We start from the raw sequence: 26,913 nt of genomic DNA on the forward strand, positions 1-26,913 counted from the left end.
CTGAAGCACTAGCTGTTGGAATCATGTGACTATCTAAATTCTCCACTTTAAATTGTAAAAATAATTGCATTTCTAGTGATTGATGCTAAAAGTTTGACACCACCACTCCTACAGAATTAATTATTAGATGGGGAGAAAAGACTGTGGAATTTATTTTTTAAAGTCTTATATTTTTAAGTTGTTTCTGCGATTGGAGTTACAAAATTTGAATACATGAATTTTGCCAGCTTTCTGAATTTAAATTGAGTGATATAAGGTTGGTTGGTTGTTCTTTAAATTTTGCTCATTTACTTTCACTACTAGTGATCTGGTTCAGAAATATTTGAACGGGGATGTTACTGGTGGAGTCCTCTTAAAATCATGTGTAGTCTTTGAACAGTGATGTGTAAATCTGTCTTACGATTAGAGACATGGCCAATGTAAAGGTAACTTAAGAGTAGAGACTTGGTATCAGGTAAACTGGATAGAAGGCTGTGGGTTTATTTCGTATCTCTCTCTGGTGAAGAATGATGCAATTGTAGACCCTGCACTCAAGTTTCCACTACAGTTCCAGAGTTACAGTAGCACAGCAGTGGGGAGGCATGGCATAACAACAGTTGATCTTCATACTGTTCCAGGAATAACTGCAATAACTCCACTTATTCATTGAGATACTGTCATCAGATAATTTAATCGTGGAACTTACTCTCAGGAAAATCCTCTCAAAACCAACCTTCTTTTAATCAAGGTCAGTGCAGTATTTTGACTGTTTGTTGGAGGCCTTCCTTATCTCATATCTACGCACGTGTGAAAAGTGTTGGATGCTGGGTATGTTTTTAAATCTTGTTATTTTTGAAAAAGAAATTTGACCGGGGCAGTTCATCGTAACTGACACCAGAACTCATTTAAACTTGTAAAATGAGAAAGAAAGAGAAGGCAAGGGTGGGGATGGGAGTGGGAGAGAGATATTCTCTAGACCTTGAGAGGACAAATAAATTTTTTGTTTTCATGCCTCTAGAGAGCCCCAGCTTATTTAAACACTGGAGTGAGCTGTGGTACTGCTTAGCTTGTTTTTGACTTCACAGAGCTGGAAGAAGAATTGAAGGAGTAGGATTTCTCTGTGTAGCGATGAGCCATATGGGGAGTTTGTGTAATATCTTCTTGTGGGCAAAAGAATGAAACAGGATCGTGATTTTCTGTTCCTTCTTTAGAAAGTCCCTTGTTATAAGACTTCTGCTCCCAGAAAAGACTCCACCCTCTGACATACAGAACCAACCACCTTCTTAGTAGGGGATACTCTGTTATAACACACACAGACACACAATGCTTGGCTCCATGCCAGGCTGTAATTTGTTTTTGACATCTATCTACTGACTAATGTGACAGCCCACACAAGTATTTATTTCCAGAAGGAGGAATGCATAATGAGAGCAGTAGCTCTCCCAAGTTCTGAAGAGCCGTTTAATGAAAAGGAGGGGGAAAGAGCAGCCTCCCACCCTTCCTCCCAAATGACAGGTTTTTCAAAGCCCAAGCACCAAATTCAACAACTTTGAAGTTGGCCTTTTGCGTTCTTTCAGTTACCATTTTCTCTCTGCTGTAGCTTCACAGAAGCTGGTATTTGTTCTTTGTTGGGCTAGGGGTATTTGGGACTTAAAAGAGAGATGTTGCCAGAATGCAAATGGTTGATAGCTAGGCAAAAGGCTGGATTACATGCTGCATTGCACATGAATGCCGCATGCTCCTGCACACTCAGCATGCTCTGGCTTCCTAAGTCTGATTAAAACACAAAAATCCTAGAGCAACAAGACAACCATTAGAAATTCTGACCATATGAGAGGCCTAGCAGCCCTAGCAAACCTAGCAACCACTGCAGGTAAAACTCCTGAGCAATTCAAGTCAGAAGCCAGGCTGAAGTTTTTAAGGAGGAGATTTAACTGTTTATAGGCATGACCGAAGTAAACAGAGGATTTTTTATTTCATGAGAGCCTCATGTCAAGTCAGGATGCCTTCTCTGGAAGATCAAGCTTTACCTGAAAATAAGTTATTCTGTCATTGGTTGAATGCTATGACTATGTTATATGAGTTGTCAGACTAGGTGAACTGGATCATCCTGGTGATGAAACTCTATTAATGCCTATGTGTTGGGTTTTCTTCCCTTCAGCTGTACTACTACTACTAGGTTGTTGCTTGGATGGGAATTCATTTAGTTCCAACATAGGTCTGTAAGTGCACTGCTAAATCTTAAAAGTCTGCAAATTGTGCATGCTACAGGTACCTAGTTGATATCCCTGGCTTATATCCCTTTAATTTGCTTCTAGTGATTATTGGTATAATACATTCGTAGGCCTAAAAGCAAAACCGGTGATGAAAGGGTTTGCAAAGCTATTTTACCAAAGAGCAATGTATCTTACTGAAATTTTAACACAGTGCCACAGGCGAGCTTCCCTCTGACTCAGCTCTTTAATACGAATAACTGTTCATTGAATATAGATTTAGTGTAACTGAAATGGGTTTTATTTACACACCATTAGTTAATATAATGGGTTAATTTTATGTGAGGCAACTGTCTCCTGGGAAAATCTCCTGACCTGAATAAAGAGAATTTGGCTTTAGTGCACAAAATTCTGACGGTAAAATATAACTTGCTGGTGGGTCCTCTGGCCCTATTCATTTTTATTCTGGTATTGAGCTGGATTTGGGGATCAGTAGAGCAAGCCTTAAAATATTTAGCTATGCATATAGTCATGTACAGACCACTCTGATAACCAGCAGGATTTGATAGCTAGTGGTGGTCCAAAGGAGTTTTGGTGTGTACCTGCGCCAATGACTTTTGTCCCTTCAAAAGATTTACTGGTGGACATAAATTACTCTGCCTGCCCAGTTAAGCAGTTTTGGGCTGGAACCTGACTCGCATCCTGTGGCTTGAGGCATTGATGGACAGTTAGTAAATCAGAAATGCCCTACAGATCTGAGAGGCTTCCTCTGCCCAGGGAAGTGGTGGAGTCTCCTTTCCTGGAGTTGTTCAAAAACTGTGTAGATGTAGCACTTCAGGACATGGTTTAGTAGGCATGATAGCATTGGACTTGATCTTAGAAGCCTTTTCCAACCTTAATGACTCCATGATTCTTTAACAGTCATTGCAAATGCTGTTTTTTGGAGCTTGTCCCAAGAAAAGTGGAAACCGTTTTAGAGTGCTTGGGCAAGTCGCCAAGGTAAATATGACTGCTTTTTGGGGATACCAGTTCCTCAAGGTGCTAGTGAAGGTACAGCTCTCATTCATTCTTGCCCATGTGATAGGAAACATGAGAGGCCAAGGAAAATAAAAAGTTCTTGTAGTTTCCTATTGTCTCCTGTGTTGGAAGTCAAGCGTGGTGGCAGGCAATGATCAAATGCATTCCCATTTCTGCAGATAGCTGTAAAAAATGCTTGTTATTGCCCTTGAAGCGTTCGTCTTTTTCATAAACAATGCATTTTCCGTGGTTGCTGGTGGTCCTGCTGACACAGCCTCTTGATATTTTAATATAATGCAATGCAGAGTAATAGTTGTAAAACTCACTCACTCTTTCTTACTGTACAAGGCCCAAAGCCTACAGCACCTGTCCTATTAGTTATCAGTCAGTTGAAAGAAACTAGGCACTGTGAGAATTTTTTGTTTATTTCAGCATGAAGAGGGTATAAAAGTAACTTTAACAATATTCCTATGTTAAATTTTAAGAAATTTTCTCTCATATTGCCAACGCCTAAGAAGAATCACAGCTGAGTAGAAAAAAAAATGAAGGTTTCTAATTATAGTTCAGTCAGGATGATGGGAGGGCAGATTTTTTTGTTGCCATGAGTTAACTTTTTGCTTGTTCTTGTGCTCTTTGCCAGGACATTGAGTTTGTCCAAATAATTTTTGTCTGCCTCCTGCATAGTTGTAAAAATCCTTGTTGATAAGGGTACACACAAGATTCATTGCTCGGCATGAGCAACCTTAACAGTGTCAGCCTTCCTCCTATCCAAACTAGTTCTCATATTACATTGCAGCTTAAGGAAAGACAGAACTTTCCTAGGTAGGAGGACTTCTACACAAGACTGTACCAAAAAGACACATGCACGTTGCCTGTGTCCTAAGCAGTGCACATCTTAGGAGCTGATTTGCATTTTCCCTTTAGCTTAAAAGCAGGAACAATAAACTGGCACTCTCAGAAGGGGGGTAGGTGGGACTACCAAGCTTCACAGGTGATGTCCTTGGGGAATGCCGGCTAGTCAGCAGCCCATTCCACTAGGTGGGAGATTATTGCTGAAAGTGCATGGTGACAGCAGATCCATTTCATGGATGGCAGGATGTTTTGTCAGATGGCAAATTATGCACCATCATGACTGTATCAGTCTGGGTCCTGAGCACCTGGACGGGAGATGTCTACACTAAATTACCTGTCCCTGAGATCAATACAGGAATTCTCCTGCTTCTGTCATTTACATTAATTCTTAATGTCTTTGAAGCCAAATAAAATGCTAACAACAGCAATTTAGGAGTTTTCTCTGAACATCAGGAGATGTTCAAGGTCTAAGGCATGAAGGCCTGGACAAAGTGAGTCTGATTTGTGGTTTGGTAACAGAATTCTTGATGCTCGCTCCCCACTGAGATACTGCAAAGTTATACAAGCACGTCTCCCAAGATAAAGAACAGTGCATTTTCATGACCAAACTAAACATTGTTTAGTTTTCTGGGCTTGAATTCTCCAGTCTTCGTCATCTATCAGAAAATATTCAATACGAAGGCTGCCTGCCCAGTGTCTACGAAGAGAGACAGACCTCCTCTGAAGAAGGTTTAGCTGTCAAGTGAGGTGATTTTCCCTCTGAGGTGCTTGTCTCTTTCCATGTAAAAGAACTAGGAGGATGTTCATGGAGGGACTGTGGGTCTATCAACTCACAGTGGGGTCTTGTAGGGTCACCACAGGGTGACTGAGGAGCCTCATGCTTTGCCTCATGTTTGAGCTAGTTCTTACAATAGACAATGGAGATAACCTCATTGAGCTACTCTGCCTTGCTTGTAATTGGCTTTTGTGAAAATAGTGTCCAGAGAGGAAGTAGCAGAATCATTTAAACACATCAATTGAATTTATTTCTGCTTTTGCACCAATTTGAACCAAGACTTAATTCTTCTGAAGCTGATAGATATTAGTCTGCTCTAAGAGGGAAGAATAAAGCTCAGTGAGTACATAAACTAAAGAAGAAGTTTCTTCTGACTGTAGTACAGTCATGCTCTGAGTTGGATGTGTGCCAGTTTTAAATCTACAGTTACTAAGTTCAGTGAGGAGAGAACTGCAGTGGCATAAATCTTGGAAGATGAGCAAGTATCACAAAAATCTGATGCCCTGTTTTCATCTCCTTGGTCCAATAGCTGCCTTGCTTTGAGAGTGGGCACCTCATTTCCCCTTATGCTGGCAGAGAGCTTGGTCTGGACATATACATGTGCCAGTCCAAAACAGTTGGGTTGTTTTTTTGTTTTCCTCAGACCTACAGTTGCTCCTGGAACAGCATAAAGACTGCTGTGAAGCCATGTTTGTCAGGATCAAATGCCTGGTTTTATTTCCCCCTGCGCTCCAGTCATTCTGGACTGGACTTGCCCTGTTTTTCCGTAGCTTATGTGTAGGTGGTAGTGCAAGTCTTATTATACTCACAGACTGTATGGTAAGTGGCAAACTCTTTTAGGAAATTGCTCACATGTCTTAGATTGCATTTAAAAAAAAAAAACAAAACAACACACATCTCTTGGCTGAGAACATATGTGCCCCTTTTCAACATATGTGCCATCCTTTGTTCATCCACACCCTCCCCAGATAAGAAATCAAGTAATAAACTTCTATCATGGTGAGTTTTAGAATGGAAACGCTGATAAGCCCTTAAGTGCAGTGATGCTAATGGATGATACTGATACAGTAAGTAGCAGGAGATTCAGTCATGCTCACCGCTAAAATACTTAGGGGCTTCACTTTCTTTCTAGCTTGGAAAAGTTTCCATTTACAGATTGCTTTTCCCATTTATAGATTTAGCTGCTGCTGAATTCAGCAGTCTTTGTCTCTTGCCACTTTGTCCACCTTCACATTAAGAAAATATCTCTGATGCTGTACTTACCTCTTCCTGAAACTTTTAGTTGCAAAATCAAATGCATTTGCCTTTAGCCTAACACAGCAGTACATTCCAGCATATCTTGATTTTTGGTTCCTGGAAAGAATGCTGTCAAAAAGTCTTAAGTTTTGAATATCTTTCCCATAATGTCCTGTTTCTTGTATGTTCTTTCCCTTTGCATTTGTCTGATTTTTTTTAAACATTTTTGTTGAGCTGTTTTTTTGATGGCTCCCATTCTTGTGGTTTATTTCTTATTCTTCATTTCAACGGAAGACGCAGCATAGTGTCTTGTAGGTAGAAGTGTATACATGGCGATATTAGTGTATATTAAGCTGAGGTGTGAACTTGCAGTGCATAAGGATTTTATGGTGAAGATTGTAGGTAGAAATTGTTATTTGAATTATTAAGTAGAACAATATAATAATTTTTATAATAAAGATATTTATTTTCCTTGAAATGGCTATTGAGAATACAGAATGTATTCCCTGGTAAGCTATAAATGCTTTAAGACAGGTCAAATTTTAGATTCTGAATGACTTTTGACAGAGTCCCATAATCCTCTGAGGGTTGAGAGGGTAATTTACTCATTGTGTCCGTGGAGTCTTTAGCCTCTCTGCTGAGTCTGCATATTATCACTGGTTGTGTTGTAGGCAGCAGTCTGTTGGAAATGGAACTGCTTCCACACAGGCTGCTGAACACCCAACTGAAGAAAGTGAGTGTTTATTAGCACTGGTACTAGAACTTGTCCACCTAGCGGTGAAAGGCGTGGTGGCTTTTTACTTGGTTCCTTTGTCCAAAGTGCATTGTCCTTATGGGCTTTTGTTTATGTTCTGTTTCTTCCTTTTATCCTTTAATCCCTTCTTTTATATTTCCCGGTTTGTTCACAATTCATTGTGAAGTTGCCATGCCTACAGCCAAAACAACCTGCCAGAACTCTTCTGAAAGGGTGCTTTTCCCTCCTGCTTCACTCTTCCTCCACACTGCTTCCTCCTGCTTTGTTGGCCCAGTTGTTTCTGCAGCTAGCGTGTGAGCTGAGGTGGGTGACTGATCTGTGTTAAAATCTAGATTTTTTTTTCTTTGCCAGGTTAGCTTATTAGTAGAGCTACTGGTTTATTGCACAGCTATCTGAATGCTGGTGCAGTCATGTAGGTCAGGAGAGCACAGGAAGAGGATCAACAGACCAGGAGACATTTCCTTTGGAAGCACTGTGAATTTGTGTTGTTAGACAATATTTGGTAAACATAGCCTGTTTCCCTCACCCCCTGGAGAAGGCCATCATTATTCAGCTTTATTTTATTTTTCTACAGTTCCCTTTAAGGCCTTAACTTCTTAAGAAAAAAAAATAATATCTCAGGGATGAAAGCAGGAATGAAATGATACAGGACTGCATGCAGGCACAGTGTTGATAGAGAAGCTGTGCAGAGAGCTACTTCTTCCACATTGAGTGTTGTTAACATCTTCACCTCCTGCTCAGCTGGAATTCACTGGAAGAAGCAAAGCATCATTTTGCCCCTTATTCACCCCGTTCTTATTCTACATCATGCCTTTGCAGTTCACACAACCACAGCCCAATCTTATCATGGGGCAGGGGTTACACTCCAGATGGTTTTGGAACATGGGAACTGTAACAAGGATTTTCTTTTTCTTTCCCACTTATTTCTTGATCTATATTTGAACTTGGACCTCTAGGGACTGCTGCACACACCTGCCACAAAACTCCATGGCCATGTCCTAATCTGCACCTTCTGCTCTGAAGAGATGTAATGTGTTCCATTCTTGCAGAAGAAAAGGCTAGCCCAAATGGAAATGTAAAGAAGAGGTGGATGCGCTGCAGAACTTGAGAGCCAGAGCATCACTTTCTACTGACCACTGTGTCATTTATTGTGTTCAGCTTCTTTGTGAAATTACTTGTATCAGAAGAAGAGCTATCAGCTATTATAAATGGATCAGTCAAAGGATCTAAGTGACTGATTTAGGTAGAGTTTGTATTAAGTGGTTATAATGTTTTGCACTCCATATCACACAATGGGGAATAAGGCCAAGAGTATGCTGTTTGTTCTGATCCTTAAATGTAACAAAGTTGTGATGAAGTTCGCTAAAGCTTCTCTCATTCTCTTCTCGCCTTTCATGTCCTTGAATCCTTTCTAAGTATACACACAAATCTGTGTCATTCTGTGTAGCTCACTATATAGCTCTCATGGCTGAAGTATCTAAGTGCTTTCCACTACTATAGCAAGAAAATAAACATACAAAATGTCTATCTTTCTCCTGTCACTGTTCATGGGAGTAGTGTAGAAACTAGTTCAGACACTCAGACCTGCAGACTGGCATCTAAATTTTGCAGATAATTTCCATTTTATCTATGCATTATATAGTCATCTCCATCTTTATGTGTGAAGGCAACAGCAGAGTTTGTGTAGTGTGTCCTTGCTTTCTCCTTAGCCATTGTGTTCCTCTCCTATTGTTGTTCTGAAGTGGACCCAGTCCATTCTTTCTCGTTCTCTCTTCTCCTTTCCATTCTATTTACTGCCATTGGCATGATCTGCATTATTTATTACTCGTTACTCTCTCTTTGGCCTCTGGAATAATGGTTGTGTAGTGTCTTAGTTTCATCCTAGGATCTACACAGTCCTTCATTAGCAGCTTCTTTGTCTCTTTGCACTATTCTTTCCCAGCGCTGCTGTATACCTTTCTTTCCCTTTAAGCACTATCTTATCATTTGCATTTCCATTAAGTTAGAATGAAAGCATATCATTCCCTTGTTTCTTAAATTTACCCAATATTTCCAACATCTGCTAACATATTTGTACAGTTCAGTCATTCTAAATAGTTTTTTTCCATGCATTGTCTGAAGTCTCATTAAAAGAAAAATATTACATGCTGTATCCCCCTCTTATTATGACTGATCAATTATCTGTACCTAGTCAAGTGGTATTGCTTGCGGTTCTCAAACTGTAAAAGTTTGCTTTTAAATTTCATGTGTATAATCATACAGCATTCTTTGTCGGGCTGGGGGAATAGGAAGGGGAAGTTATTATTTTTTTTTTTATCTGTCTAAACCACTCATGTCCCCAGAGGAACCAGGCCATTATGTGTCCCCTATAAAAAGAAGTGGAGCATTGCATTAGTGGACTGAGCACATGGCAGAGGGCTTGGAGTTCTTAATTTCCGGTATCCCCTCCTTCACTAAAGGGTGATGTTTGGTCACGTAGCATTCAGTCAGGTTTTGAAAATTAACTTGTGTTTCTGGTAATCCATTGTTTGATAATTTATCCTTTTGAGCACCCACTTCTTGAAAGACAGAAATAAACACTTACTGCTGTTGCTAATTCAAGTGCTGCAGTGGCCACCCTGCATGCACATTCAACTCTAAGGTTGGATAAACAGGGTGGTTTGACTAATGAAATTTATGTTTTGAATAGGGCACATGGCAAAAAAAGTCATGCAGCTGAAGGAAGAATGGAGTGAGGGTGCTCTCTTGATGACTAAAGTTTTGGGTTTGTGATGTCAAGGTTCAGTTTCCAGCTTTGACTTGGTGTGCCATATGTGTGTCTCTGTGGGCTCAGTTTTAGCTCCTGCAGCTTCCTTCCACAGGTGTGCTCAGAGCTGCTGACACTGGAGGGGTTTCATCGGATCAAAGAGGTTTCTATGAATGATGCAGGTCTCCTCAGAGATCCTGGGAAGGGACAGAGAAAGGCATTGAGACTGTGTATTAGAAAGCAGGAAATCTTAAAATGGGAGTCCATTGTCAACTCATGCTACTAACTTACTCCTGCAAAGTACCTGCACAGTTGTTCATTATTCTTATTCCATAATTTGTAATTTTTTTTTTTATCTTACGACACAAGAAGAAAATCTCTCAGAGGCTTGCCATTTCAACCCTTTTCTTTCTATTGACAAGCAGAGCTCCAAGAGCGCTGTTGTGAGAAATTTGGTCTCCTGTGTGTCTCCTCTCTCATTTCTTCCAGCTTCCTTAAATGCCTTTCTTTTTCAGACTTGTAGCACTTCGTTTTAGAGGTGTAGTTATCAGTTGTGTGTTTGCCATCTCTGAGTCTGGACTTTGCTACCTTTCTGGACCGGTAGTTTGCTTTTTACACAATTTGTGGAAAGGAAAAGACATGTAATTAACTTTGTGCCCTCTGCTGAGTTCAATATGTGGCCAAGCCCAGACACAGACTCAGAAAAATACTTGGAGTTGTGAAGCCTCATCTTCATCTCCACAAGAGTTCCATTGGGCAACATTATAAAATATTGGCAGGCACGATTAGATAAACAGTGCGATAATGCACTACTTTTGATTTGACAGCTATAATCCTGTTGGATTAAGATGCGATCATGTTACTTACCTTGCCTTTAATAACAAATAAACAGCATTTAATTGATGCTAGCCTGTTAATTTTCACAATACCTTTGTGAGGAAGACACGTTATCAAGTTGGGAAACTGAAGCAAAGGGATTAAACTAAATCTTAGAAGGCACCTCTGATTATATTTCAGTGCTGATGTGCTTAACCAGAAGTAGACACAGGTCCAGCCAGAGGACCTGTGCACTACTCACTGTGCTGTCAAGCCATGTGGGTTTTTCATTAGTAAGGTGTGCTAATAACTGATGGGTTTTGCTAGAAGATTGTTCATAATGTTGCTTTCCTCATCTGTCTTCTGAACTAAGTGCTCTCTTCAGGTTTTGTGACAAAATCTAGAGCTCATTTTCATTCATATGTTAACATTCACTTGCAAAAATGAGCACGATCATCTAGGTTCAGGGTGCATGGGCACAGGGTGACTTTGCCTCTGGCTGCTGCTGCCCCTGTTCCAGTTGGCAGTTCTCTGTGTGGACAGAAGAGCCTGGAATTGGACTGAGGTGCCTAGAAAATAGGCACGCAGTTTGGACTTTTCAATTCCCCTTCTGCTTTGTTTGCTTTCACCAAAGCTGTACTTTGGAAAATTGAAAGGTTGCTCTGAGCAGTTTTATGACTGCCATGCAAATATGCCTGCGTTGGAAAACAGTAATCATTCCAGAGTAACACTGTAATACTAAAAGCTCATGCTGCCGGGATGAAAAGTGTGCATGTAGAATTACTGAGGAAATGTCTATACAAGGTCTGCAGTGGAGGCTGGGATTTTTTTTTTCTTTGCAATTTATCCAGAATTTCTGATGGGATTACTTCACAACTGAAGCTCTGCCTTCCCTTGGGGGAAATGCAACCATTTAACTTCTTTCTTCTTTATATGTATACTGAGGAACTGATGGCTTGATCCCATGGGAAGTCTCTTATCTGTTCACAGTTACACTTGTTCATTTCAGGAGGATTCTGTATTATCTGGAAAAAGAAAAAAAGATTTGGCTTAATTTACTGTATTGCCAGTTCTTTCTGCCACACCAAGCAAGATGTGCATTTCCAAATTTGATCTTAAGCTGGGGTGAAGGAGGGAGAAATCAAAGAAATTGTTATCAGGTTGGGGGGAGGGGAGACTGGTGGGAGGAAGATAGGGGGAGGGTATGTGAATCAGGAGGCAGCAGCTTTGAAACTGGATACAATAAATTACTCTCATTTATTGTTTATTTTTTTCATTGCATGCTGTTGCATCTCTTTTTGCCTTCCTTGATCATAGGAAGCGGTGCATTTTTAAGCAAAAATGAGAAGCCCCTGAGTTCACATCTTGTTCTGGAGGCATACTAGGGTGCAAACTTCAATGACATTCATACAGAGGGAAAGAAAATAGTGAGGCAGAGTACTAAAACAAAGGGAGGCAGGATATTGAGAAATGTGAGCTTTGATGTCATTTAGAAAGGGTCTGGATCCCATGATTTATCTAAAAATGGCAAGATGCCCCTCTGAAAATGCAAATGTGCACTGCATCTTGTAGCTGTAATGAATGAGTCTTTCACACAATGGAAACATTCAACTTGTTCTAGGGCACTCACTGTGGCTCCATATGCTGAGCTGCATGCTCCTGGCCTTTAATCACTCTGCTTTTGTTTTTTCAAAACTTGAATTAGAATCACATTAGTGTTTATATGGTGTACACTGGGTTTGGGGTTTTGTGTGTTTGTTTGCAGAGTTCTTTTTGTTGTTTTTTTTTAATATTAAATAACGCAGATGAATGCAGTTATCTTGAATGCACGGGACATAGCAAATCATGGGAAACTTAACTTGGCTACAGCAAAAGGATGTAAATTCTGAGCTGCTAATAGCAAGTAGGACTCCAGCTTTGAGGCTTGGGGACAACCCATGTTACACAGTGGGGAGCCATTTAAACCCTCCTCTGACTTGCCAAGAGGATGCCTGTATGCTTTCTGGTTTATTCAAAGTGAGATCAACCCAAAGTTTTCTTTTGTTGTAAGTTTGGGTTTAAAAGAAGCATTTGATACACGTGTAGAATGAGCTGCACTGTTGCTGCTACAGACCTGATCCAGAGCACAATGCACACCATCCAAAGGCTGTCATGAACAGGGGCTGTAGCACAGGCTGCATCTTACTACTAACAGTTTACTATGCAGTTTTTCTTGGGATTAAGGGAAAGAATAGAGACCCAATCAGCACATAAAAAAGGAAGCCAACCACTCTTTCCTTTTTGGGAAGGCTTATCCCACATGCATAGTATTTAATTTTCTGGTTGTGTATATGCAGCCTGTGTGCAAGTAGGCACACATACAACTCTGGTGCAAGTTTTAAAAGCTTTGCTTCTGACAGAAAAGCAGGCTAATTAATAGGAGTAGGAGACAAAATGCCAGCTTGTAGATTTGTTTCCCCTGCAGAAATCGGCCCCCCTGTTAGACTGCTCCTTCTTGATCTGATGTAACAAGAAGAGAGAGTCAGCTGTGAATCAAGCGCCTTGTTCTCATTTCCTTGATCATTGACATGGTTTGTGAGAGAGAAAGGAGGAGGGATTATTTGTGAGGTTATTAAAAAAAAAACCCTAGCTCCCCCTCCTCCTCTCCTTCAAGATGCACAGGCACTTCCAGAATGTTCCATAATATGAATCTGACTTTTCTGATTAAATATCATCCTCTTTCCCCCCGCTCCTTGTTAGTTAAAAAGTGCTGTTTACAAGTCACTAAGCAGATAATTCTGAGCTTTGACGAGTGGATTGCCAGTTAGCAATACAGTTGAAAATGTGTTGTTTTTTTCAGTCGGCAAGCTGTTTAATGGTTTCAAAAATTAAAGGCTAATTGCACTTGAGTGAATATGTGCTTTTCTAAACCGACTGTTACCAGAGTTAGGGTATTTACCAGTTTGGAAAATTCTCTCTTTACATAAATCTGCTAATTCTTCATTGCTGCCCTGTCCTGGAAAGCAGCCATGCGGAGAGTTTTGGATGCATCAGGCTGATGGGTTGGGGTGGAATTCTCTGGCACAACTTTATTTGTTGCTAGTTGTTACATTTCTGCATGATGGTTTTGCTTGCAGGATTGTACAAGTTTGTTCACCTAACGTTCATATTTTAAATGATCCCTTGCAAAAAAAAAAATTGCATGTGGATATTCTCATTATGATATCAAGGAGATAAGGAACTTTATTGTCTTCAGAGAATAAGTGAGAAATAAGAGGTTTTGGTAGCGGAAAAAGTTTAGCTTTTGTATGCTGCAGTATGCTTCTGCATTGTATAAAACTGCTGATGTGTAGAAGAGCTTGGGAATACTTCTGAAACAGATTTTTAAGACGCTGGTCAGAAAATCCAAAGACATTGCACCTTAATAGAAAGACAGTTTCATTATTTCCTGGCATTTGCTTTCTTTCTAATTAATGTCATACACAGAAGGGGTAATAATTCAGCCATCTTTCTAGCTTAAAAAGAGTCAAAGATTAAAAAACAAACAATTACCCAATGTAATTAATTTGAGAGGGGATTTTGGGGCGTGTGTTTGGGGGTGGGGGGGATTGTTCCCCTCTTCTATTCTAGGCAATGTTTGTCATTCTTTGGCAGGAACGACTAATTTATTGTCTGACTCCAATCTGTATTCATACAGGGTGGCTTTCATTCCCTCCCCCGCCACCAAAACTCTTCTGATGTGCTGTGTATTTGTTTGGGAGGGGAAAGAGGAGAGGGGGGAAGGGAGAAGGTTATATGTTTCTGACCTGCTTTACTGCTTTTCAACTGAAAGTAAATTAATGCACACACTAGATTCCCCTCTGCTGTGCTGATTGGATCCTTGTGCCGATTAAATATTTCACACTGATAGAGGGATGCTGAAAGCACTCAGCTGGTAATGTGGTATGTACATCAGTGGTACAATAACTGACTTTCAGGTTAAAGTCAAACAAAACCCCCAGTTTGCTGCAGTTTTGATTAGAATGAGTTTCACTTTGAATTGAAATCCTTGAGTCTGCAGCAGCGATGGCTAATTAACTGAGATCTGATAGGGAGAAAGGAATACATTCTTACTTCTAATGACAAGCAGGCAGGAAGTTGTCATAAAAAAAAGGAAAGAAAGAAAAGAGAGAGAGAAAGAAAAAGAAGAAACCAACAGACAAAAGAAGCCTTTAAAAAAATAATAATGCTGAGACTGTGCTTCAGCACACATAAACTTCTGCCTGTGTTTCACACTCAGCCTGCTTTGGTTGCAAGTCCGCCCCTGGAAAGGCTGTTTCAATCGAGTCCCAGATTTTCTACAGTTATTTTTTTAACCCTCCTAAGAAAAACTAACACCCAAATTCTACCTAGTCGGGCAGTCACTACCTCTTTGTTTATTAATTGTGCTTTTGCGGTCTTCCTTTAGGAAAAGTCAGGGGGTCAGAGTTTTGCTGGGTGGAGCAGTGGTGGGCCTGGAAGAGGAGGAGAAGGAGGAGGAGGAGAGCGAGGAAGGCATCCTACCCCGGGTACTGCATGCCACCGTGACCCCCTCCTTGGGGGTCATTAAAAATACTTTTGTCAAGCAATTTCTCCTCCTTTCTCCCCATCACTTACCCCCTCCCCAGCTTGGGCGTCGCAGGAAGAGCACTTGCATCAAACTGACCGGTCATTTAGCGACAGGTTGGCAGAAGGAACTATCTCAGCCTTCCTTAAAAATGCTCCTCCTCCTTGGTCATGTCTTGAACACCATTACATCAAAAGATTGTGTCTCAGAAACAGTGCATAAAACTTTTCCACGCAAGCGTCTTCATCCTTGGTTGTATGGAGAAACATGTTTTAATGTCTTCTCTTTGGGCACAAGCACCGTGGTGGCCACGGGTTGTATGCAAAAGAAAGCCTTTTTTAATGGGAGTCCAGTGATAAAATACAGACTGTGGAGCCTTTCCACTCCCATAAACATCCACTGAACTCCTGTGGGTGCCCAGGTGTGTGAAGATATGTATGATTAGCTAAAGCCCTGCTCATTTCTGTTTCAGTGTGTAAAGTTATGCAGGTGGTTGGTTTGTGACTTAAAGCACAGATCAGGTAGGATCAGCTGTGTATATAAACAGCAGCTTGGAAGTAAATGAGAAATACATGGAAATTTGTAGGATTGTATGAAAATCCTAAGATACTGTACTAAAATTCCATAGCTGGTGGCGTCTTTGCAGTGCGTTTGTGTGTTGTCACTCTTTGAATATTAAATATTCTGTTGTTCAAGAGAATTTTAGTGTGACAATTGAGTAAATGAACAGAGGTCGTGGCCCTCATTTCTTCAGAATTCTGTTCAGCTGTTTTGCATGCAGGGTCTTAGATTAGTGCCGAATGTTAAATTATTAATTGACAAGCCATCATTTTGGTTTGAAAGTAGATCACCAGTCTTCTGTAAGCTAAATAAACTCTCAATCTCATGCCAAATGTTTTCTCTTAGCCATGGGGCCACTAAGGAACTGATATTGCTCTGAAAACAATCATAGTTTTTCACAGTGAAACTGCTTTGTCAGGAGAGCATCATTCGAGAAAGATTAATGGGCTGAAGTCTCTGTCTACAGCATGTAGATGTTAAAGCATAGATGTGATAGACTGTGAATTTTAGGTCCATTTTAAATAAGTCTCATCTTTTACTACAAAAATGTGAAGGTTTTTTGAGAGGCATGCAACTCTTTTAAATCACTACCGTGGCAAAGAGCTGCCAGTAGCAGAGTATTCCCCCATGGCAGAATATGACCATATTCTTGTTTGAGACGTACATACGACGTAAAGTTGACATCGGATTTGTAAGGATTTTAAAGTGTGTTCTGGGCTGCAGCAGAGTGAAAATGAAGGAACCAAAACCTTACACTAAAAGTGATATTATCTGTGCTGGGTCTGGCTGGAGTCTGTGCACACGTGTGTGTGCAGACATGTACCATATTGCCCAATGTGAGTGTCACAACAGCCCAGCCACCTTCAAATCCTTTCTCCCTTTGCTCTTTCCATTTCTTTATTCACTAAATGGAGTGATTCGTGGTATGTGATGGGAGAAGCGGTGTTTCAGTAACTGCTAGCAGGGAGGTTAAAACTGTTGCCCAGTTGCCTTCTTACCTGCAAACCTTTACAGCACAGACCTTGATAGAAAGGAGGGGGTGGGAGAGGGCTTACATGCACAAATAAATAGAAAGGCCAGAGTTATTTTGATACATATGGAAAAAATATTAGGTCTGCTTTAAAGAGTTGAAACCATGCCATGTACAAGATGGGAAGTCATAAACAAGCGGCAGCTTTCCAGCACATTGTAGTGTGTTTGCATGTGACTGGCATACATATTTCAAACTCCGGTTTGCCTGTGGCATCCTGCAGTGAAAATGAAAGTTGTGTTGCTATTGAAAAGGCGCTGCCTCAAAAATTGGTGTATTGTGCGGACTGTTATGCTGTGGATGAGAAGCAGCGACCTGCTTTCCAGCATTTAAAGCCAGTGGGTTTTTTTTCTTTTTTTTCCCCTCTTTTGGCTCTTCCTTTATATCAGCACATGTTTTCAGCTGCAGTGTCCAAAGCTTGCTTAGTTTCTTATTATTCATCATTCCAAAAGTGTCAGAGAATATGTTCTGCTGACTGATTCTGAAAATGCAGATTTTCTCTCTTTTTAAAAACCAAGATTATTCTTTTCATTAATCTGGCTGAAATAGAATACAGCAGATGTAGGTTTTGTTGAAGATTTTTTTAATCTCTCATATCATAATCTTTGTTTCTGCCAACACTCCTTTATCAATGTCTTCATGGGGGTATAAAATAAAAAAGGTTGTTACAAAGGAAAAACGCATAATAGCTTATCCCCTAACTAACATAATCTGATTAAGGGGGGTATTTTTTAAGTTTTAGGAGGTACACTTTCAGAAAAATTAATAAACGAGACACAGAAGAGGTAGTCGCTGTTTTCCCCAAGCAGGCAGTTTTTCTGTAAGTCTCATTTGGAAGCTAATCTTGAGCACCTGATCCTTTGTATATCCTTCCATATTTAGTTTCTAAAATTTGCAGTTATTTAAATAAATTTAGCATAGCATTGTTCCCTGGGGAGGTGACTGGCATGAACCAATTGGTCCTTGCAAACTGATCACAGGGATGCAATTTTTCCTCCTGTATTTACTCAGAAAACTTACTTAGAAAAGCCCCCAAGCCTAAATTAATATAAAAGTTTTCCATTAGGAGATGAATGTTCAGTTTTACAAGCATTTAAAATTGATGTTGACTTAGGCTGAAATAAGCAATAACCTTATTTCCTTAGCTTTTTTTGTCATCTATACATAAATAGGCAGGTTTGACAGTTTATTATGAAAATACTAACACACATCATGTGCAAACACACACAAAACAAACTCACTGTTAATGCATTTAGGGAGAGCAGTGGAAGTGGGATAGGTGGTAGTTTGAGTAGTGACTGATTATTTGTTTGTTTGTTTGTTTACAAAATTTCTGCTTTATTTTACTTCTTGGTATGATTTCCTCCTTTGGAACAAGATAAAAAGCAATCCCTTGCTACTGAATTTTGTTGGGAAGGTCATGATCTACTGCTGCTTACTTGCATTTTCCACTGAGCTACCAAGGATTGTATTTCTTACGGGATCATGGAGTTTTGTTTGCTTGGATGTTTTCTTTTGCTGAACTGCCTGAGAGAGAAGTAAAGCTGTATTAATTCTCCTGGAATACTGCATACTAAGAATTCTGTTTCCTTTAAGTGAAAATATGAAATCAGTACAGTAGCACTGAGTATTTCTGTGAGAAGTTTTTAATTCAGTAATCCAAATGTTCACATCTGAGAACAAACATTAAAAGACACTTCCTCAATACAGTGACCTATCAGGGATAGTGAACACGCTTGGTTTCACAAAAAAAAGAAAGAAACCCTGCTGCTACTGACCTCAGCAGCAATCATCTGGTCATCTGCAGCAGTGCTAGGGTTTCACTCCTGGACTACATCCAGTTAGGTAATGGATTTATAGCGCTGTTACCAAGTTACAGCCTTTTCTGACAGTCTGTGAGCTTTTAGAGTTTTTCACATGACAGAAATCAAACCAAAAACGCAGCCACAAAGCTGAACTCTGAATCTGAAAGCTTTGTGTTATTGTGCAGGTTAATAAGGCACTACACAAAGAGGTTTTCAGTAGAGTTGAGGGAGATGTAGTGGTCAGTTCTCCTAGATGCCGTCATTTTGCATCTGTAGCAACATGCCAGTACAAGGAACACCAATGGAGAACTGTGTTATAGCAAAACAGAAAAATACTAGTTTTACAGTATTTTGTCGTAAGCAACTTTTTCCACCTGCATAAAATGCACCTGAGCTTCTTGGCTTTCACTTGATTACCTTTAAACTAACAGACGGGTGTATTTCTGCATTGAAAGAATTGTTTCCTCTTGAAAACATCCACGACATACAACACCATCGTTTAAGGAAAATATTGCCTATCTCTTCTCAGGATGACTGTTTGGATAATGGAGAATGAAAGATAAAGGCAAAAATGAACAAAGCTTAAAACAATTTATATGAAGTCACAATTACTAGACTAATACTAGCATTAAAAAGTAATTTCTTTATATTAAAAATACAAAGCAGGTATCTTTGGTGAAACGCATGCTTGCTTTTTCATATGAACACAGAAACTACAGGTCCTGAAGCAAACAGATTTGACAATTGAGGCTTTACAGCCTTAAAGCGTGTAATGGGTTTAACGGTAAGAAGGAATCTGTTTTCTTAAAAGTCAGTTAGTTTATACCACAAGGCTTCTACTTTATGACCAGAAGTACGATTTTCAGCCTTGATTCTGGAAAGAACTAAGAATGTCAGTGACTTTATATATGCATACATAGATATACATACTGCATTTTAAACAAGCACAGTTGACAATAAAACTCTTAATGACTTCAGTAGTACAGCAGCAGACCCAGACAGATGGTGAGATTTCCTGAAAGGCTACACATTAGCTGGAATATCATTGAAGCCGATATGACTGGGTCAGCGAATAAAGTTAAACACGGACAGAAGTCTCTGCAGCATTAAGTACCTTTGATGTCAACTCTTGTAAAAATGAGATGTTTAATGCTTCTAAGTATCAAAAGAGGCTCGAACAAGGATATTTTCTTTCCACATATACCCAACATGCCCAAGTGGCACAAATAAACAACCTCAGAAGTTGTCCTTAAAGTGCAACAACTTTCATAGAAGTTTTTTTTTTCTTTACAAAAGTAAGCGTTTGACACAGACACTGGCATCCAGCATCTGGGAACTTCACAGTGCCTATCAAATCTGGAATACAAGTCTTGCAAGAGATACAGTAAACGAGATCATGGTCGATGTATTCTTATGACGGACGACAGAATAGCCGCTCTGTAGCAACACAGAAGTGCAGCTGTTAGAAAAACAGAGGACCGCGAGCGTGTGCTAGGGAGAAAAGTTAGCTTGAAGAACAAACAAACAAATACAAAGCGCAGGAAAACCAGTGGAAGATGGGGGGATAAAGTTAAAGGGGAAACAATAACGTTGTGCCGGGGTGCAAGAGAACAAGTAAGCAAGGCAAGCACGTCTAAAGGGCTTTCAAACGGAAGAGAAAAGCTTTTTTATTATTAATTAAAGCTGCAGTGCTGTGTAGAGCTATACCAGGGTGGTTAGTCCCGAGCATAGAAAGGGGATTTAAAAAAAAAAAAAAAGACTTTGAAAACCCCGATCGAAACCGCGAGTTCCCGAGCGAGTAGGGGAAACTCAGTCCTTCCAAACCGGGAGAATAAAAGCGAGAGAGGGAGAAGGAATCCCCCCGCCCCCATCCCCTCCCAAAGCGGTGCGCGCCCGGGTCGGGTCCGGCGGTGACCGGCTGCTCTCTCCCCGCAGAAGCTGGCGGTGCTGGTGGGCGGCGGAGCCGGCGGCAGCGCCAAGCCCGGCGGCGGGCTCGTCCCGGCTCTCCTCAAAGCGCCCGTGGGCGGCGGGAGCCCCAGCGGCAGCGCCGGTCCCAGCCTGTCGATCTCCGTCTTGCCGGCGAAGGCTCCCATCGCGATGGTGACGGCGCATCTGAACGGAGGGTGCGGGGCGGCCGAGCCCCCGCAGAGCGCGCCCATCAACCTGCAGAGCGCGGCCCGGCTCGGGGCGGCGCGGCGGCACAACGAGGTAAGGGCGGGCGGGGGCGGGGACCGCGGAGGGGGGGGGACCTCCCCGAGACCTCGTCTGGAGGGCTGGGGCCGGCTGCGGGGATCCTCCGCGTGAGGAGGGAACGGGAGCTGCTGGAACGGGTCCAGAGGATGATCGTCAGAGGGCTGGAGCGCCTCCCACCCGGGGACAGGCTGAGAGAGTTGGGGCTGTTCAGCTTGGAGAAGAGAAGGCGCCCAGGAGAGCTTACAGCGACCTTCCACTACCTGAAAGGGGCTACAGGAAAGCTGGGGAAGGACTGTTCACAAAGGCTTGTGGTGATAGGACTAGGAGCGATGGGTATAAACTGGAGAGGGGCAGACTTAGACTGAGCGTAAGGAAGAATTTCTTCACCATGAGAGTAGTGAGGCACTGGCACAGGTTGCCCAGGGAAGTTGTGGTTGCCCCATCCCTGGAGGTGTTCAAGGCCAGGTTGGATGGGGCTTGGAGCAGCCTGATCTAGTGGGAGGTGTCCCTGCCCATGACAGGGACACATGACTTTTAAGGTCCTTTCCAACCCAAACTATTCTGTGATTCTAATTATAGACTCACCAGGTTGGAAAAGACCTCTGAGGTCATCATCTGTCCTCCAATAAACCGTATACATATCTTAGGGAAGATAGCCTGGTGGGTAAAGTTGGTTGACTTGATATGAGATGTGGTTACTGTTACAAAAACTGGAGCATTTGTTATTTAAACTAAAGTTTCTCTAAGCAACTGTCTTTGAAAGTTAGGCAGAATATCCCTCTCATAGCATGTTTTCTTCCTCTGATAACATGTTTTCTTTTGGACAGTGTTTTTCCACACACTGTTAATTCTTTGAAGATGGTAACATCTTGTGATCTGTATGATCTGTGCTGAACAGATGTGTTTTCTTCTATACTCACCTCTCTTTGCAGCCTTTCCCTCTCTCAAATGCAAGGTCAGACAGAGCTGGCTCCAAAGTGACAAATTAGCAAGAGGCTGAGAGAGTTGGGCTTGTTCAGCCTGGAGAAGAAAAGGTTCTGAGGAGATCTTACAGCGACCTTCCAGTACATGAACGGGCTACAGGAAAGTTGGGGAGGGACTGTTTGTTCACAAAGGCTTGTAGTGATAGGATGAGGGGCAATGGGTATAAACTGGAGAGGGGCAGATTTAGACTAGGCATAAGGAGGAATTTTTTCACCGTGAGAGTGATGCGACACTGGCACAGGTTGCCCAGGGAAGTTGTGGCTGCCTCATCCCTGGAGGTGTTCAAAGCCAGGTTGGATGGGGCCTTGGGCAGCCTGGTCTGGTGGGAGGTGTCCCTGCACATGGCAGGGGAGCTGGAACTGGATGATCTCTACGGTCCCTAAGTTTGCAAAAGTTTGCAAAGTTTCATAATAATATTGAAATTAGTCCTTGGAAAGTAATAGAATGTGCATAAGATTTCTGAGAAAATTTATACATGTGAATGTAAGTGGGAAATATATTCTGTAACAGCTCTTGTCTCACTGCGCATGATTGATGGAGATCAATCCCTTGAGTTGCCCAGGCTTGATAAAGGGTGCTTGTTTTCTAAAACTCCAAAATGAGTCTTATAGAGTTTTATTTGCTGGCATTTTCAGTATCAGAGTGGTTGCATTCAGAGAGTAGTGGTCAATGGCTCAGTGTCCAGATGGAGATCTGTGACAAGTGCTGTCTATTAGGGGCCTGTTCTGGGACTAGTGATGTTTAATACCTTCACTAATGATATAGACAGAAAGCTTGAGTGCACCCTCAGCAGGTTTGCAGATGACACCAAGCTGAGTGGTGCAGTTGTCATACCGGAAGGACAGGATGTCATCCAGAGAGACCTGGACAAGCTGAAGGAATGGGCCTGTGTGAACTTAATGAGATTCAATGAGGCCAAGTGCAAGGTGCTATACCTGGGTCAGGGCAATTCACGCTTTCAATACAGGACGGGGGACGATGTGATTGAGAGCTGTCCTGCAGAGAAGGACTTGGGGGTGCTGGTCAATGAGAATCTTGACATGAGCTGGCAATACACGCTCACAGCCCAGAAGGCCACCTGTGACCTGGGTTGCATCAAAAGAAGTGTGACCAGCAGGGCGAGGGAAGGGATTCTGCCCCTCTGTTCCTCTCTTGTCAGACCTCATCTGGAGTATTGTGTCCAGTTCTGGAATCTCCAAGGTAAGAAGGATATAGAGCTGTTGGAATGGGTCCAGAGGAGGGCTGCAAAGATGATCTGAAGGCTGGAGCACCTTCCATATGAGGACAGGCTGAGAGAGTTGGGCTTGTTCAGCCTGGAGAAGAGAAGACTCTGGGGGGACCTTGGGGGGCCTTAGAGTAGCCTTCCAGTACCTGAAGGAGGCTGCAAGAAAGCTGGGGAGGGACTGTTTACAAAGGCTTGTAGTGATAAAGACGAAGGGCAATGATTTTAAAATGGAGGGGGGAAGATTTAGATTAGACATCAAGAAGAAATTCTTCATGATGAGGGTAATGAGGCATTGGTGCCGGTTGCCCAGGGAAGTTATGGATGCCCTCTCCCTGGAAGTGTTCGAGGTCAGGTTGGACGGGGCCTTGAGCAGCCTGATCTAGTGGGAGATGTTCCTGCCCATGGCAAGGGGGTTGGAACTACATGGTCTTTAAGGTCCCTTCCAACTCAAACTATTCTGTGATTCTATGATTCATTCTTTGGAAGTGCTGGGGTGGGGGTAGAGACCTGCCCCTCCGTCCAGCTGCCCCTGGGGTACAGAGACTTCCCCTGTTGTCCTGGAATGGGAGGGCAGTTGTCATACACCTCTAGTGCTGTGGGGGCCCTCTGCCCCACAGCAGGTGCAGATATTTTCACCCCTGGGGGTACAGGGACTCCCCAGCCCAGCCCTGCCTGAGGCAGAGTTGATGCAGGGAGGCGGGTAGCTGGACTGAAGTATGGAGCTGTGGATGTCCAGCACGTCTGGGGGAGAGACAGGTCCCCTCACCTGTGACTGTATGGATGGGATGTGTGCATTGGTCGAGGAGACCGATACTGAGTGGAGGGGAGTTTGCTGTTTCATGTTGCTTGGCCCCTTTTGCCCATCTTCTGAGGCTACTTTTCTAATTAAGAATTAGTTCTTAAAAGCAACAAGGTATACATAAAGGAAAGTTGGTTGTCATGGTGTGAGCTTAGATGCTGCCTGCAGGGGTGAAGTGTCATTTCAAGTATTTGTGATGTGGTGCCAGTACCTTCCCTCACTTAGGCAGAGGTAGCAAAAGCACAAACCATGTGGGAGCTGGCTGGCTGTTGCTTCCAGGTCCAGGTGTCTCTTTGTATGTTTATATTTAATGCTTATGTTCACAGAAATATAAATTTGGAATAAATTAATTGAATTATTGCAAGGAGGGCAGAAGGGGAAGGGGTGCTGTTTGTTGGACACATTGTTTTGTGCAGTCCGTTAACAGCTACAAAAGAGAAGTTTTACTCTAGTAATGGAGTGTGTTGGAAAAGGGAAATGATGCTAATGATGGTGAAATGTGAAGAAAGTGACAAAGCCTTCCTAAAAATTTGAAGAGGATGTAAATTATTACTGCTAACAGGGTGTTGTAGTCTCTTTTTAATTCCCCTATGCAAGCTCAGGAGGTGAATCTCTAGTGAGCAGGAAAGAAGAACACAGCATACATAAAGGCAACAGTCAAACTGTACCTGAACCTGAAGACATTTGTAAATCAAGGCAATGCTGGAATACATGGGGCTTTCTAATACCTAGGAAGCCCCTTCCTAAACACCAGACAGGGAGTGACTGTCACCTGCTATATCCGCAAACAAATGGGAAAACACATCCAACCACTTTGGGAACCACATTGTTCTGTCACTTTGTTCTGGAGAAATGGTGTTGTCTTGAGCTGTTACACTAAAGTAGCTGTATGGGGAATTTGATTTTGAATCTCTGTTTTTTATTCATGCTGGCCAATTTCCTTTATTGAAGGTGTTGTTTATGCTTTATTGAAAAGATACTTGAAGTTATTCCAGTAGATATTTCTTAGAATCCTGGAAAATAACTGTATAAATGATAAAAGTTTCAGTATTTCTATGGTCTGTCATTTTGTGAAGGACTATCTTTTACTGTTACTGTCAGGAGCCATAGAAAGAAAGGAATCAAAACTGTGAAAGAAGAAGCTAGAAATAACATGTAATAGACTTAGCCTGAATAGTGAAATAACAGTCGCAGGTGCAGGAGAACAATGCCATTTAGAACAGTTGGCTGCAAAGTTGTAACTTCTGCAAGTATTGTTAGAGGAGAAGACTTTCTAACCTGGTAAGCTAGCACGGTGTTGAATTATCTGTAGTGTTTCCCATTTACCTTTTCAAAAGGGCAAACTGATCCCACTTCCACTTTCCATGTCCCCAGATGTGCTGCCATCAGTGTTGTGTTGCATCCTGCTGGAACAAAGCCCTGATGCTTGTGCACACGTCATTTCTGTTCTACTTTCTCTGAAACCCTGTTTGCCCTGGCATTACAACTTTTCTTGCAAAAGGACAGTTTTGTTTTAAGCAGAAGCTTACTGTGATTGGAATAGTATGAGAATATTGTCCAGCATTTGCAGTTTGCCTTGGTTTTGCTAAAGGAAGTGGTCCAGGTGTTTTCTTCACATTACAAATTTTCAACAACTGTGATTTTGTGATTTAGTATCTCTGATAATGTTAGTAATTTATGGAAGAAAGAGCTGAGCAATGGCAAGTTTCTGAAGCAGAGGACTACAGTGGCTTCATCTTTTGAGAATAGTCAGCAAGCATAGGTAAAAACAGTTAGAAATATTGAATTGTAAATGTAAAAAAATGTAAGCCAACCTTTGGTCCTAAGCTGTCAAGCAGCTTAGTTCTGGATTGCATGTTAATTATCACTCCTCTACCCAAATGGAATTTGTTTTGCAAGATTTCTTTTTCTGGTCCAGTGAAAAAAAAAAATCTATTCTTGATTCAAGCTCTGTATTCCTGATTGTTCCTGGAGTGGTGATTACAAATCAATAGCAGTAGTACCTTACCTAGTGGTATTGTAGTGTTGGAGAGAAATTTCGTTGTTGACATTTATTAATAAGCATTTACTTTCTTTGCCTTTTTTGTGGCATTCTTATGACTGGGAAAAGTATTTTTTTCTGCTGAAATGTATGAAGTTTGTGAGATGGAGGATAATGACAGCTTTCTGCAAACTGGGTTAAGGTGGCAAGCTGATAGTAGTAAATAAGATTACTGGTGTAGTGTAGCCTATTCCTCTACATCTGCAAAGTGAGGGAAGGGGCAAGGGCATGAAATGTAATGTTATGAGTTTCTGAACAGTGATTTCTGCTCGAAAGCATTTAAGGGGATCAGGATGTGTATACGGTCATCTCAAGTGGTATCTAGCAGGAAGAATGAAATGCTAAATGAAACTCAGCAGAAAAAGTAGGACATCAAACACTGTAATCTAAATACAGAACTTTCAAATATAGATAGGATTAAATATAATAAGTTTGTTACAGAATTTTCATTTGGGCAGCTGCGTATCAGCACTTTCATTTTAGACTGTTTGTTACCCGGCAGATTTTTAAAGTGATTTTGAAACCATGTTGACTGTAATAGAAGCCGTATCTGCATTGAAAAAAATAATAAATGCATGCATAACAGGTACTAGAGGATTGATTAGGTATTTGTCACATTTTATTAGAAACAGGAAATGCTGCGATATTAACAAAGATGGAAATCATTGGATATCATGAGTTCCAAAATCTACACGATTCCTTGACAGCCTTTCAGTGTCAATCCAGTGTATGAAGACATGACTGATGGAACTACATTCATGGAAGTGTACGTGCAGGCATGTCCTGAGTATAGCTCTTTCTCCCACTTAGAGAAATGAAGCTTTGAGCTTCATTTGGATGATCTGGAACAAGTTATGTTGGCAAAAGCAGAATTTTGCTGGCATAAGCTGATTTTTGCTGGCATATGCTGTATACACACTAGGAGTGCTTTGCCTTCAGAGAATGGCTATTGCTTTTCTGTATTGAATGCCCTAGAGCTACTGGATAGTTGTAGGATGTCGGTGCGCCTGTACCTACAAAGTACTCGCGGTATAAAGAGATTTTAATATAAACCTCTCAAATAATATTTTTATCATAATTGCATTTATGTGGTATTTGCTATTTCCTATCCTAGCCACCATTTCCTGACTGAAAGCAGGATATGAGGTTGCTTTGCTGAAGGACAAAGTCCCATCTGCTGTGCTGGAACAATGTACTGGGTAAAGAAAATGCCCCTCTGCTACCTCCTCTTTCTCTTCTAAATAGCGAAACTGAGGGCCAGCAGGCATCCCAGAATGTAGTTTGGGGAAAGCAGAAAGCCTTTTGGCCATTTGAAAGACAGTT

General features: G+C 41.5%; 1 protein-coding gene across 1 annotated transcript in view; it reads left to right on the plus strand.

Annotated features, from left to right (window-relative positions):
* The window catches only part of PHF21B (PHD finger protein 21B), a 174,888-nt gene that overhangs the window by 81,847 nt on the left and 66,128 nt on the right, over nt 1-26,913 (plus strand). The window contains exon 4 of the mRNA XM_069851299.1: nt 20,284-20,556. Coding sequence (XP_069707400.1) covers nt 20,284-20,556 — 273 coding nt within the window. The remainder of the gene's footprint in view (nt 1-20,283; nt 20,557-26,913) is intronic.

Source organism: Phaenicophaeus curvirostris, chromosome 1 (genome assembly GCF_032191515.1).
Source record: "Phaenicophaeus curvirostris isolate KB17595 chromosome 1, BPBGC_Pcur_1.0, whole genome shotgun sequence".
NCBI classification, from domain to species: Eukaryota; Metazoa; Chordata; class Aves; order Cuculiformes; family Cuculidae; genus Phaenicophaeus; species Phaenicophaeus curvirostris.